The following is a 15,480-nucleotide window of genomic DNA, read 5'->3' as shown; positions in this document are numbered from 1 at the left end:
GATTGAATTGCATGAAGAAAGTCCAGCATCAAACAGATACATAGTTGGAAAAGGTAGGTATATTTTAAAAGCCTTTTCAGAAAATTGTGGATATTAGTCTTTGATACTACACCAAAACTTGACAAGTGGTAGTTTCTTAAGGGTTAGCTGCAATGTGGAATCTGAAACACTCTCAATAAAAGCTCTGTACTCTGTTCCATTAAAATTCATTGATGTATCTTGTATTTTAAATGGATCTTTTACCCATGTATGAATTTAGAACATCGTACTTGTTCATCTGGAAAATATTGGCTCACTGAGTTATGCTGAGCTTCCAAATGCTGACACACTTCATTACATGATAACTAAAAATCACAACATTAATACCATCACCAATTATTAGAAAAGTCTTTCAGGTATCTGAAAGCTGTCAGGTTCATAGTGGCAGATACAAATTTTCCAAACTTTGATTTTTCACTTGAATGCTCAAATTTTATCACTGGCAACAGATACGGCCAGTTGTTTTCTTTGAAACAACAGGATTGTTTTGTTCATTTTCAAGAAAACATCTTCCAACTACCCAAGTCTGTATAACTACGGTTCATATGGCAGTCATTCTTTTTTTTTGAGACAGAGTCTCACTGTCGCCAGGCTGGAGTGCAGTGGCGCAATCTTGGCTCACTGCAACCTCTGCCTACTGGGTTCAAGTGATTCTCCTGCCTCAGCCTCCCGAGTAGCTGGGACTACAGGCGCGTGCCACCATGCCCAGCTAATTTTTGTATTTTTAGCAGAGATGGGGTTTCACCATGTTGGCCAGGATGGTCTCAATCTCTTGACCTTGTGATCCACCTGCCTCAGCCTCCCAAAGTGCTGAGATTACAGGCGTGAGCCACCGCGCTCGGCCATCAGTCATTCTTTCAAATAAAAATGGAGCTAGTTTGGCTCGCAACTCAATCACACAAATGCTTTTCCTCAGAATAACCATTGTACTTTAGTATGCAGGAGGACTTTGTTTGTACTTGCCATTTTATCACACAGAATATTAAAGATGTAGAGATTTAATAAAACTAATGAGTTAATTTTTACTGCTTCATTTGACATTCTTAAGTGAAATTAGCACTTTTTTTTTTTTTTACCACAATGAAGAACATAATGAAGAATATGCTAGTATAGTTTGGTGCCACTGCCTTGATTCCTGTTAAATGGCCAGCAGTTTTACCTACCATTGCTTTAGTACCATCAGCGCTAAGGTGAACAAAGTGAAAATGGCAAATAATACCTTGGTATTATTATGAAAATAATTTTGACCTCTTGGACTTCCTGAAAGGGTCTCAGGAAACCCCAGGGGGTCCACAGACCATATTTGAGAATTTCTTGTCTAGGACATCATGTTATACCTAGATTATCATGTCAGCTTCCTAACTAGTATTCCTGCCTTCAGCCTCTCTCTTAATTCACATTTTTGGGCACTACTAGATATAGCTTCCTACAGAGCTGCTTTCAACATATTCTAGCCAAAAATTTTCAGTGATTTCCCCACTGAATAAAGTTCAAATTCCTTAGCATCACATTGGAAGACCTCTACAATCTGTCCTCACCCAACTTTTTCAGGCTTACCACCTAACACCACCTCTAATTAAGTCAGGCTGGTCTATTTAAGGTCTCCTAAAACACAGTTTACACACCTCACAACTCTGCTTGAAATATTCCCATCATATCAAATATCATTTTCTGTCATCAAATCCCAAATCCTACTCAACCTGTAAGGCCCAGCTCAACACCCACATACTTTATGGTGTTTTAACTAATCATTTCGATTTACAGTGCTTTCTTCCTTCCTGGAAATATTACAGCAATTATTATCCTCAAACTGTCATATACTGTTTTTGATAATTTATGTGATTTCCTTAATTCCCCAACGAGATTTCAAGTTCCTGGAGTATAGAAACCCTATGCTAAACTTTGAATCTTCTACAGTGGCTAGGACAATGCAATGAACACACTAGAAACATCATTTTTAAAAAATAAAATCAATAAATGAATTCCCTTCCCAAAGGCAAGAGCAATACAGTTAGATGAGTGATTCACATGGTCTGTGAACTACTGATGGTCCTTGAAAGTCTTCCAGGTGGACAGTAGATTGATTTCTTAAAGTTATTAATGTTTTTAAGAGAAATAATTATGCTATTTAATCAAAATGACTCCATTGGCACTCGTGAAAAGTAATCCTCTCCTTCTCATTAATTCTGATGAGGCTTTTGCAGTGTTAATCAAAAAAATGTAGAGTAAATGACTCAAAGGACTCTGTTGAAGTGGTTTAAAAGGGAAAAGATGGCAATGAGTGCTCTAGATCAGCAAACAAGACTCCAACGTGGAATCAACTTTATCTGTAACATTTTTATTTCCTTAAAAGAAGATATAAAGTAAATATGATAAAAATTTTCTATTTGTTAATCTGAGAGACAGGTGCAAAATAGAATGTTATTATTTGCCCTTTTCTGTATATTTGATATGTCTACGTTATCTTGGTACATTTCTGTATGTTTGATATATTTTTAAAATAAGGAAAAAGACATTGTGTAGCACGCTGAAGCATATATGGTGCATCAATATACACGCATGTACTATTTGATTGATGCCTAATGCTGTCCAATTTTTACTTACCAGTGCATCATCTTGCAATGAAGCAAAAAAGAAGCCATAGAGTAAGTTAATTTGCTCCTTACGATCAATGAAGTCAAACATTGCAACCAGCCAACGATAAAAAAGTACCTATTGAAGAGACAAAATACTTATCTTTAAAGAAATATAACTGGTACAGAAGAGTTTAATTCCGCCCCCCCCAATCCCCCACTGCCAGGGCTATTTTAGAAGCTTCAGGCACAAAGTAGAATAATATATTTTATTTCTCAGTAAAAATTTCTGTTTGAACATAGTCCTTGCATCAAGATATATTGTTCCAAAACTACAGGCTTTGCACAAAAGGCCAATGCCATTACTTCGTAAGTGGCTCTTCCTTGCCAGCCCTTAAGTGGTTCTGAAGGACTTATCATCAAAGTGTTTAAAAAGATTACCTTGGTGCTACCAGAACACTTGCCAACACAAAGCCAGGAGACTGCCTTAACCACAGAATCTTCTGATATTACTGTTGCTGGGATCATGCACTTCAATATCCGTGTGTTTACAGCATTTCCTGGAAAGGAGACAAGCTAAATTAAACTACATTTTAGTGTCTCGATTGTTCTTTTACTATTATTCACACTTGGATCTAAAAATCTCACATTAGGCTGGGTGCCGTGGCTCACGCCTGTAATCCCAGCACTTTGGGAGGCCACGGTGGGTGGATCACTTGAGGTTGGGAGTTCAAGACCAGCCTGATCAACATGGAGAAACCCTATCTCTACTAAAAATATAAAAATTAGCCAGGTGTGGTGGAGCATGCCTGTAATCCCAGCTACTCGGGAGGCTGAGGCAGGAGAATCGCTTGAACCCAGGAGGCAGAGGTTGCGGTGAGCCGAGATCACGCCATGCACTCCAGCCTGGGCAACAAGACCAAAACTCCATCTCAAAAAAAAACAAAAAAAAACCAAAACACCTCACATTATATTGAAGGCAATAAAAACCAACAGTATGTAAAATTCAGTATCTCTTATCATTATTAATAAATTGTTCAAAACAAAAATGTACCTTTAACTACTAATATATAATAAGGCAATAGTTAGGCACAGTGGCTCATGCCTATAATCCTAACACTTTGGGAGGCCGAGGCAAGCGGATCACTTGAGCCCAGGAGGTGAAGATTAGCCTGGGCAACATGACAAAACCCCATTATCTACTAAAAATACAAAAATTAGCCAGGGGTGGTGGGGCAAGCCTGTAGTCACAGCAACTCGGGAGGCTGATGTGGGAGGAACACCTGAGCCCAGGGAGGTCGAGGCTGCAGTGAGCTGTGATCGTGCCACTGCACTCCAGCCTGGGTGACAGAGTGAGACCCTCTCTCAAAAAAACAAACAAACAAACAAACAAAAATATAAGGCAAATTATTTGGCCCAAATATTTCTATTTAAAAAATATAAATGAGTACAGGGTTTCTTCTTGGGGTGATAAAAATGTTCAAGAATTAGATAGTGGTGATGATTACACAACTCTGTGACTATGCTTTAAAAAAATGCTGAATTTGGGGCCGAGCATGGTGACACATGCCTATAATCTAAGCACTTTGGAAGGCTAAAGCAGATGGATCGCTTGAGCCCAGGGGTTTGAGACCAGCCTGGGCAACATAGCAGGACCCCGTCTCTATGTAAAAAAAAAAAAAAAAATGAGCTGGGCATGGTGTTGCCTCCTGGGAGGCTGAGGCCGGAGGATTGCTTGAGCCTAGGAGTTTGAGATTAGCCTAGGCAATATAGTGAGACCCCAATCTCTACAAAAAATATAAAAATTAGCCAGACTTGGTAGCACATGCCTATAGTCCTAGCTACTTGGGAGGCTGACGTGGGAGGATTGCTTGAGCCTGGAAGGTGGAGGTTGCAGTGAACTGAGATAACACCACTAGACTCCAGCCTGGGTGACAGAGTGAGACTCTGTCTCCAAAAACAAAAATGCTGAATTTTTAAAACAATGAATTTTCCCGGGCACAGTAGCTCACGCCTGTAATTCCAGCACTTTGGGAGGCCAAGGCGGGCAGATCACCTGAGGTCAGGAGTTCAAGACCAGCCTGGCCAAGGTGATGAAACCCCATCTCTAATAAAAAAAATACAAAATTAGGCCAGGTGTGGTGGCTCACGCCTGTAATCCAGCCTGGGCGACAAGAGCGAAACTCCATCTCAAAAAAAAAAAAAAAAAAATTAGCCGAGTGTCGTGGTAGGCGCCTGTAATCCCAGCCACTCAGGAGGCTGAGGTAGGAGAATCACTTGAACTCGGGAGGCGGAGGTTGCAGTGAGCCGAGATCGTGCCATCGCACTGCACCCTGGGCTACAAGAGTGAAACTCCGTCTCAAAAATAAAAAAATAAAAAATAAAAAAATAAAACAATGAATTTTATGAGGGCATGGTGGCTCACAACTGTAATCTCAGCACTTTGGAAGGCCAAAGCAGGCAGATCATCTGAGGTCAGGAGTTCAAGACCAGCATGGCCAACATGGTGAAACCCCATCTCTACTAAAAATACAAAAATTAGCTGGGTGTGGTGGTGGGAGCCTGTAATCCCACCTACTCGGGAGGCTGAGGCAGGAGAATTGCTTGAACCCAGGAGGCAGAGGTTGCAGTGAGCCGAGATCACACCATTGCACTCCAGCCTGGGCAATAAGAGTGAAACTCTGTCTCAAAAAAAAAAGAAAAGAAAAAAAATGAATTTTATGGTATGTGAATTATATCTCCAAAAAAGCTTTCAATCACAGGGAAATTTCAAAGATTTTTTTTTAATGGCCTAATAGACTGATTTATTTAAAGCTACTGATGGACACTTTGCACGAGGTGTTACATTTAAGAATGTATTTGTTCATGAGAGAATGTGAACCAGAAATAAAAACATAAATATAAAATTAAAAATATATATATTTGTATCATCCACTCGCCCCAAAAAAGTGGGGAGAGTAGCAGAATAGAACAGATATTCTTTTTTTTTCTTTCTTTTTTTTTTTGAGACAGGGTCTGACTCTGTCACCCAGGCTGGAGTGCAGTGGTGCAATCATAGCTCATAACAACTTCAAATTCCTGGGCTCAAGCAATCCTCCCACCTCAGCCTCCAGAGTAGCTGGGACTACAGGCACATGCCACCATACCTGCTTAAGTTTTTTATTTTTAGCAAAGACAAGGTCTCACTATGTTGCCCAGGCTGGTTTCACACTCCTGGGCTCAAGGGATCTGCCCACCTTGGCCTCCCAAAGTGCTGGGATTACAGGCATGAGCCACCGTGACTGGCCTAGAACAAGATATTCTTGGAATTGGCTGGCAGTAATACCATTCTACACTAGTCCGATCTTTCCACTTGATCTCAGGCCTCTATGGTGTTCCCCCATCTGGTAATAGAAATGATGTCACAGAGATCACCTGCGGTCAGGAGTTCGAGACCAGCCTGGCCAACGTGGTGAAACCCCATCTCTACTAAAAATACAAAACTTAACTGGGCATGGTGGCGGGCACCTGTAATCCTAGCTACTCAGGAGGCTGAGGCAGGAGAATCGCTTGAACCCGGGAGGCGGAGGTTGCAGTTAGCCGAGATCACGCCATTGCACTCCAGCCTGGGTGACAAGAGCAAAACTCTGTCTCAAAAAAAAAAAAAAGATGTCACAGAGGCTGGCTTTGAATATATTCTATCTCAATTTCTGTTAATTAAGGCTTCAAGAATTAGAATATATCTCATCACTTTCTACACTATCATTCTGTGGAGAAGAAAGGAAGCAGTGATGATAGGTAATGAATCACAAAAATAAAAATTTCTGCTTTCCACTCTTGTGGTTTCTTGTTTTTCTTGTTTTCTTTCTCACTCCCATCCACTAACTCTTCGAAATTTAAAACAGTCTCACCACCAACACATTACATGTGCACCAAATTCAAAGGGATAATTCAATATTAATTCTATTTTTACTTCCAAGTGACTTAATTTTTAAAGAGTCTAAAGTCCCTTTGTACCTAATTACGATGACATTTCTAGCATACCTGCCTCTAAATATGCATCTCAACTTACCAGAAGAGCTGCATGTAAAGATCTAGTAGGGATGGGGGACATCACAGAAATAACTATAATAAAAGGGAGAAAAGGAATTAAGGAGGCCACATTTGACCTCAGCAAATTCCAGCTTAACAAAAAAAAAAATGAAAGGTAACAATAGAAAGCCAGAGATTATTTTTTAAATTGCTATATAAAAGTTTCCCGAGTCTGAGGCATGCATTTTGAGATACCTCAAGTCCTGGCAGACATCAAGATACCCTAATCATTAATTTCTGAGATATCAAAAGGAGGTTGGGTGCAGTGGCACACACCTGTAGTCCCATCTACTTGGGAGTCTGAGATGGGAGGACTGCTTGAGTCCAGAAGGTCGAGGCTGCAGCAAACCGTGATCATACCACTGCACTGCAGTCTGGACAACAGAGCAAGACTCTGTCACGAAAAAAAATTTCTAAAATAGAAAACATCTGTATACTCCATATATGTTGTTTTTTGTTTTGTTTTGTTTTTTTGAGATGGAGTCTCGCCCTTCACCCAGGCTGGAGTGCGGTGGCACGACCTCGGCTCACTGCAAGCTCTGCCTCCCGGGTTCACGCCATTCTCCTGCCTCAGCCTCCCAAGTAGCTGGGACTACAGGCACCCGACACCACGCCAGGCTAATTTTTTGTATTTTTAGTAGAGATGGGGTTTCACCATGTTAGCCAAGATGGTCTCGATCTCCTGATCTCGTGATCCGCCCATCTCGGCCTCCCAAAGTGTTGGGGTTACAGGCGTGAGCCACTGTACCCGGCCCCTACTCCATACATGTTTTAAGGTGAGATGGGAGTGGGAGAATTGATCTTGACAGACATTGTTCAGTTAAACATGGATTCCTGGAAAGATATTAGAACCAAACAATCTAAAACCATCTACAAGAAAAAAGCCAATTTTATTAGGTCTAATTTAATGGAAACACAGAGAACCAATCAGATAAAAATGGAGAAATAAAATACTTGACGGTCATATGTTGAATTCGGTTAGTAATGTGTTGTTACTTTAAAATAAATACACACACACCCCTGCAAGTATGCTGCTAGGATATAAACAAACGAATCTAAAATGCAACAGCCAGGAAATACTTAGTATATAAAGTATTTGGTTTTGAGAGCTGTCTTAATTTTTCCCTTTTCTTTTTCCCAGAGACAGGGTCTTGCTCTGTGGCCTACACTGGAGTACAGTGGCACCATCATAGCTCACTGCAGCCTCAAACTCCTGGGCTCAAGTAATTCTCTTGCCTCAGACTCCCAAGTAGCTGGGACTACAGGCATATGCCACTGCGCCTAGCTAATTTTTTTTAACATTTTGTAGACAAGGTTTCGTTTTGTTGCCCAGGCTGGTCTCAAATCTGGCTTCAAGCAATCATCCTGCCTTGGCCCCTCAAAGTGCTGGGATTATAGGCATGAGCCACTATACCCAGCCTTAACTTTTATTTTAAGTAGAAAAAAAAAGCAGCAATGTGGTAAAGTATAAGCACTAGAATGGGAGTTCGGACATCTTTAATCAAGTCTCTTTAACTACTCTGAGCCTCTTTTTCCTCACCTTTAAATGAGAGTGTTTAGAGTCTAAAATATCTTCCAAGTCTGAATTTAAATGAGAAAAAGTTAAAAGGTTCAAGTAAATAAAATATTGACCAAGTGTTATTTCTAAGAACCTCTTCCAACCATCCCAACCACTACCAATGAATTTAGAAAAGGAAAAGATGCATTTGCACAAAAGAAAAAGCATCTTAGCTGGGCGCACTGGCTCACGCCTGTAATCCTAGCACTTTGGGAGGCCGAGGCGGGTGGATTACCTGAGGTCAGAAGTTTGAGACCAGCCTGGCCAACATGGCGAAACCCCGTCTCTACTAAAAATACAAAAATTAGCCGGGTGTGGTGGCGCATGCCCATAAGCCTAGCTACTCAGGAAGCTGAGGCAGGAGAATCGCTTGAACCCGGGAGGCGGAGGTTGCAGTGAGCCAAGATCATGCCATTGCACTCCAGCCTGGGTGAAAGAGTGAAACTCCATCTCAAAAAAAAAAAAAATAAATAAAGAGAAAGAAAATGAAGGTAATCAAGTAGACTAAGTGATCTTTTAAGATGCCTTCCAGCAACATTGTTTAAATTACTACGTATGCTTCTTAAGATAAATACTAAAAAATGGTTCTCATGTATTTGGGGATAAAAGTATGTATTTTGCACTTTATTTGTGATGATATATGGTAACTGGTTATTTTTGGGATATGCACACAGAAACTTTTGGCCCAAACACACACAAAAAAACCATTTTATAATCTTGACAGATTGGTCTTATGAAGAGAACAGTAAACATAAAAAACTGCAACTAATTCCAATGAACAATGTAATTCAAAGTCTAAAAGGAAGGTCGGGCGCAGTGGGTCACGCCTGTAATCCCAGCACTTTGGAAGGCCGAGGCAGGTGGCTCACCTAAGGTCGGGAGTTCGAGACCAGCCTGACCAACATGGAGAAACCCCATCTCTACTAAAAATACAAAATTAGTCGGGCCTAGTGGCACATGCCTGTAATCCCAGCTACTCAGGAGGCTGAGGCAGGAGAATCGCTTGAACCCAGGAGGCAGAGGGTGCAGTGAGCCAAGATCGCACCACTGCACTCCAGCCTGGGCAACAAGTGCAAAACTCAGTCTCAAAAAAATAAACAAAGTCTAAAGGGAAAAACTAATAGCAAAGTGATGACAAAAGCATCCCAGGCTGGGCGCAGTGGCTCACACTTGTAATCCCAGCACTTTGGGAGGCCAAGACGTGTGGATCACGAGGTCAGGAGCTCAAGACCAGTCTGCCCAAGATGGTGAAACCCTGTCTCTACTACAAATACAAAAACATTAGCCGGGCGTGGTGGCAGGCACCTGTAATCCCAGCTACTCAGGAGGCTGAGGCAGAGAATTGCTTGAACCTGGGAGATGGAGGTTGCAGTGAGCTGAGATTGAGCCACTGCACTCCAGCCTGGACGATGGAGTGAGACCCAGTCTCCTAAAAGAAAAAAAAATCCCCTCGGCCAGGCATGGTGGCTGACACCTGTAATCCCAGCACTTTGGGAGGCCAAGGCAGGCAGATCACGAGGTCAGGAGATGGAGACCATCTTGGCTAACACAGCGAAAACCCGTCCCTAATAAAAAAAAAAAATACAAAAAATTAGCCAGGTGTGGTGGCACGCACCTGTAGTCCTAGCTACTCAGGAGGCTAAGGCAGGAGAATTGCTGGAACCCGAGAGGCAGAGGTAGCAGTGAGCTGAGATGGTGCCACTACACTCCAGCCTGGGTGACAGAGCAAGACTCCATCTCAAAACAAAAAACAAAAAACAAAACATCATCCCCCTCGAGCCAGGTGTGGTGGCTCAAGCCTGTAATCCCAGCACTTTGGGAGGCCAAGGCGGGAGGATCACTTGAGTCTAGGAGTTCGAGACCAGCCTGGGCAATATAGTGAGATGCTGTTCTCTATTATAAAAAAATGTATATATATATATGTGTGTGTGTGTGTGTGTGTGTGTGTGTATGTGTATATATGTATATAAGATTTGTTTTTAAAAGAAAAAATATAGGTGCTAGGTGAGTTAAAAGAAAGAAAAAGCATCTCCTCAACATACCAAATTTGCCACTGAGTGCAGTATTTAATAGAATGTCAATTTCTTCTGAAGCTAACCCATTCTTCCAAGCCACATTTTCCACAGTTTTCAAGTGTTTTTCCAAGGTTTTATCTTTATTCTGTGAAGCTTTAATGGGACCTGAAAAAAGAAACAATATTAAATAGTGAGACCTTTAAAATTATTTCAGTCTTCAGCCTCAATAATAACAATTTGGAACTCTTTAAAGGAATAGCTTAATGACCAGGCGTGGTGACCCACATCTGTAATTCCAGCATTTTGGGAGGCCAAAGTAAGAGGATCACTTGAGGCCAGGAGTTTGAGACCAGCCTGGGCAACATGACAAGACTCCATCTCTACAAAAAAATTAAAAACTAGCTGGGCATGCTAGCACGCACCTGTGGTCCCAGCTCCTCAGGAGGCTGAGATGGGAGGATCACTTGTGCCCAAAAGGTTAAACGTACAATGATCATGCCACTGCACTCTAGCCTGGGCAACAGAGCAAGACCCCGTCTCCAAAAATAAATAAAGGAGTTTATGTAGGAAGTGTCTTCCCAAAAACTTTTCAAAGATGTTTTTAACTAAAGAATATTTAACAGCGATAGCAACTTCAGTGAGGAAAGCTGGATTATGCCCTGACATTCCTATTCTAAACTAACTAAAAGCATTGAACTTAGACTACAACCTGTTTCAATACTAGGACAGTGGTTCCCAAACTTTGCCATACATTGGAACCACCTAGGAAGCCTTTAAAAAAGTCCCTATGCCAGGTTGCATCCCATACCAATAAAATCAGAAAGTCTAAGAGTAGATGCCTGACATCAGTTTGTTTGTTAAAGATTCTCAGAGCCAAAGGGGTAGAGAGGGAGGAAAAAAGAAAAAAGAAAAAAAGATTCTCAAGTGATTCCAATATGCAGCCGCTTGGGAACCACTCTGCTAGTAAGTTTTGTTGTTGTGTCCCTAGTGCCTAGCATACTGATATGTAGTAATTGCTCAATGTCTATTAAATAAACAAAAGCATGAGTGAGCAAAATTATGCTTTCCTTTAAAAATTCTTAAGAAAAAAAGACTAGAATATTTTTACAGAAATAGGACTTTCATAAGGAAAACAATCCACCTTTACCTTTCTCAAAATATCCCACTGCCATTTGCAAAGTATCTTCTTCAGCTTGATCATCAGCATGTTCATAATCTCCCACTGGATTGTTTTGCCCATGTTTTGAGATGTTCTTTGAGTTGCTTGGATCCTGTTTTACTTTCCAGGCTGAAAGCGTGGTCTGAAAACTCTTACTACCTTGTGAAGTCCTGTTTTGTGCCTGGACGTTCTTAACTCTCTTTTGAGGTGACATTACTGCATATGTTCTATACAGAAACAAGTGTTAAGTTATCATTAATCAGCCAAACAGTCCTTTTTTCTCCACAGAGACAGGGTGTGTTTCCAGTATTTAGTATACAATAGCTAGCATACAACAGGCATGCAATAAATAAGTTGACAACAATCCAGGAAACAAAATCTAGAGGTTGACTTTCTCAGAAAGTCCTTGCCCTAAATAGAAATAGAAACAACATGACAAGGTAACATTCATCAGATGAACTAGCTTTCTAATGGAAAAAACCAGTAAGAGTACAGGCAACATATGAAAGTTCTCTCTTAGAATGGCTATGTCATATAAGTGGGTCCAAAACTAATCCATCTCGGCCGGGCATGGTGGCTCACGCCTGTAATCTCAGCACTCTGGGAGGCCGAGGTGGGCCTAACTTGAGGTTAGGCGTACAGGAGTTTGAGACCAGCCTGGCCAATATGAGGAAACCCCGTCTCTGCTAAAAAATACAAAAACTAGTTGGGCATGGTGGCACACACCTATAATCCCAGCTACTCGGGAGGCTGAGGCAGGAGAATCACTTGAACCCAGGAGGTGAAGGCTGCAGTGAGCAGAGATTGCACTACTGCACTCCAGCCTGAGTGACACAGCGAGACCCTGTCTCGAAACAAACAACAAACAAAAAAACTAATCCATCTCAATAACTCAATCTTACTTTCTCCACTCCTATTTTCCCCACTTCTCCTTGATTTTGCTTTTAATCTTTATGCTCCTAAATTTGTCAGTGCTAAGTTAAAGCTGCATAGTTCAAAAGCCAAACTGGTGGCCAGACTAAGCATTTTCAGGAGACAAATATTCCCATTCATTCACTTAATAAATAATTACTAAATGTCATCTATTTGCCAAGCACAAGTCTAGTTACCAGGGATAAAATAATAAATCAAGATCTCTGCTCTCATGACACTTATACACTGAAGGGGGAGGTGACAGTCAATAAATAAGTATACAACTAAGACCAGGCATGGTAGTTCAGACCTGTAATACCGCACTTCGGGAGGCGGAGGCTGGAAGATCCCTTCAACCTAGGAGTTCAAGACCAGTCTGGGCAACACAGTGAGACAACGTCTCTACTAAAGATTTAAAAAATTAGCTAGGTGTAGTGGCACGTGCCTGTAGTCCTATCTACTCAGGAGGGTGAGGCAGGAGAATAGCTTGAGCCCAGGAGGTGGAGGCTGCAGAGAGCAGTGATTGCGCCACTGCACTCCAGCCTGGGTGACAGAGCAAGACTTTGTCTAAAAAAAAAAAAAAAAAGGAAGAAAAGTAAACAATAATGAATATAATACACAGTGATGTGATAGAAATGAAGTGGAGATGGGAAGCTACATTGTAACTTTGTAATAAGTGTTCAGAGAAAACCTCTCTGAGGTGACCTTTAAACTGAGATTTGAATGCCAAAAAGGAACCAGCCGTGTGAAGATCTGGTGGAAGAGTATTTCATGGAGAGAGAAGAGGAAGACATGCTAAGACTAAGACCTTAAAGCAAAAAGAGCTTTATGTGTTAAAGAAACAGCAGCTTGGCTGGGCAAGGTGGGTCACACCTATAATCCCAGCACTTTGGGAAGCTGAGGGCAACACAGTGAGACATTCTTTTTTTTTTTTTTTTGAGACAGTCTCACTCTGTCACCCAGGCTGGAGTGCAGTCGCGCGATCTCTATCTCGGCTCACCATAACCTCCGCCTCCTGGGTTCAAGCAATTCTCCTGTCTCAACCTCCCGAGTAGCTGGAATTACAGGTGCACACCACCACACTCGGCTATTTGTTGTATTTTAGTAGAGACTGAGTTTCACCATGTTAGCCAGGCTGGTCTCGAACTCCTGACCTCAAGTGATCCACACCTGCCTCAGCCTCCCAAAGTGCTGGGATTACAGGCGTGAGCCACCACGCCTGGCCCAACTCTGTCAAAAGAAAGAAGAAAAAAAGGAAAGAAAGGAAAGAAAGAAAGGAAGAAAGAAAGGGAGGGAGGGAGGGAGAGACAGAGAAAGAAAGAAAAAGAAAGAAAAGAGAAAAGAAAAGAAAGAGTAGTAACATCAGTCTGGAGGGAGTGGAATGAAAGAGGTAAAAGGTAATGAGCGATGAAGTTAGAAGGTAGCCAGGGACTAAGATCATATTGGGATTTGCAGGCCAGAGTAAGGAGTTTGGATTTTAAGTGTCATGGGAAAACATAGGGGAAGGGGGAAAGGTTAGAGAGGGGAGCAATACCACCTGATTTGTGTTTGAAGATCATGTTAGCTGCGGTGCAGAGACAAGAATGTTAGAGGTCAAGGAGCGGCAAGAAACCAAATAAAAGGCTGTTGCAGAAGTCCAGAAGAGGGATGACTGTAGCCTGCACTAGGCCTAGGGTGTAGAGGTGGAAAATGATTGGATTCGTGCAATGTTTTGGAGTTAGACAGAGCAGGCCATGATAAAAGAATTGGATGTAGGGAAAAGGGAAGAGGAACCAAAAATGACTTCTAAGTTTTTGGCTGCAAATAGGAAAAACGAAAGGAATGGTCGGAATGACACTTACTCAATCCCACCTCCCTGGAACAGATGAGGCCAGATCAGGAGAGGAATATGTCCAAACCAGTGGGACGTTACAGGCTCCGAGTTATTTCCTAGGTTCCTAGGAAAGAAGGGCAGGGGAGCAGCTTCTGACCCCACCCAGTTGAACCATCCCAGCGCTTCCCAAGGATCCCTGGGGCGAAACTGGCTACGGAAAACCCGACCGCAGTCACACCTTGCAGGATAGTCCCACCCTCAAAAGTTAAAAAATTCTCTTAGCCCCCATTTCGCGCGGTGCTTAAAAGTACCTCCTCATCTAAAACACTCTACCTGTAGCCGCACACGCCTCTGACGACCGAATGCCGCCTCCGGAATTCAAAGAAGCTGACTCCACCCCACGCATGCGCTTCTGTGCAGACCCAGGGTCGGCTGGGCGGAGCAACGCACTCATCTGAAGCCTGATTGGCTAGAGGTGGCGGGTGGCTCGGTGGCGGGAGGTGGCGCGCGCGACGACGCTGGCGTAGACCCAATTACGGAGAGCGGCTTGCCCCACCCACCTGGGCCAGTGAGGAGCGCAGCGAGTGGGCCGTTGCTGCTGGAGTCAGCTGATTGGCTGGCGTTCCCACCGTGCTAAGAATATTCGCATTCTTCATTTTGCGTATAACGGGACAATTCGTGTCTCGGTTCTTGAATTTAACATGATCGATTATAGTGATTATTTTGCCTAGGCTGACCCCAGATGTCGGGACTTTGTAGGAAAATGTGAAACCGCAAATTTCACAATAAAGGTGGCTTCTCCCTGACCGAGACTTAAGTTAAAGGGCCTGTCGCTTTCCCCGTGTGAACCTAGGGCATGGGGGGAAAGAAAGGCTGTATCTGCCCTCCTTTTACCGAGAATGGGTATGGATATCCTCCAAGGTTTTCTAGAAACCGGCTGTCAACATGTAACTATTCCTAACCATGAGGAGTTAATTGACCTTAAAAACAGCAACAAGGGTTTAGTCTGAGCTCTCAGCTTAGTGCCTAATTTAATCTGTTATTAGAGTAGGAATAAGAAAAGATAAATTTAATGACTCTCACTGAGTTGTTGAGACCAAAACATACCTACAAACTTTAGGCAAACTTGGCGGGGGGCGGGGAGGATTGCAATCTTAGAGATGAATAATCAAAGTTTAAGTTTATGTCGTTGGGAAAGGATACAGCAAAAATAACTTTACCACATCATATATGGTTTTCAGAATAGTTTCACCAACTCTTATTTAATCATGCATAACTGAGGCTCTTCAATTTTTTCTGATAGATGCTGTTCTTTAATAAAATTGAAAATTTCTTGAATC

General features: G+C 42.2%; 1 protein-coding gene across 2 annotated transcripts in view; it reads right to left on the bottom strand.

Annotated features, from left to right (window-relative positions):
- The window catches only part of CENPI (centromere protein I), a 66,702-nt gene extending 53,808 nt beyond the window's left edge, over positions 1–12,894 (bottom strand). The window contains exons 1-5 of one of the 2 annotated variants that reach the window (XM_030806861.1): positions 12,638–12,894; positions 11,404–11,642; positions 10,284–10,421; positions 3,054–3,172; positions 2,644–2,751 (exon numbers count right to left, since the gene is read on the bottom strand). In XM_030806861.1, the coding sequence (XP_030662721.1) occupies positions 2,644–2,751; positions 3,054–3,172; positions 10,284–10,421; positions 11,404–11,629 (591 nt within the window). In that variant the 5' untranslated portion in view covers positions 11,630–11,642; positions 12,638–12,894. Of the gene's footprint in view, positions 1–2,643; positions 2,752–3,053; positions 3,173–10,283; positions 10,422–11,403; positions 11,643–12,637 lie in introns of those variants that run through there. The other variant, XM_030806863.1, reaches the window with a different exon arrangement.
- Between the last annotated feature and the right edge of the window lie 2,586 nt (positions 12,895–15,480).

Source organism: Nomascus leucogenys, chromosome X (genome assembly GCF_006542625.1).
Source record: "Nomascus leucogenys isolate Asia chromosome X, Asia_NLE_v1, whole genome shotgun sequence".
Classification (NCBI taxonomy): domain Eukaryota; kingdom Metazoa; phylum Chordata; class Mammalia; order Primates; family Hylobatidae; genus Nomascus; species Nomascus leucogenys.
Note: the sequence above shows the minus strand (reverse complement) of the source record. Positions and strands in the feature narration are given on the sequence as shown.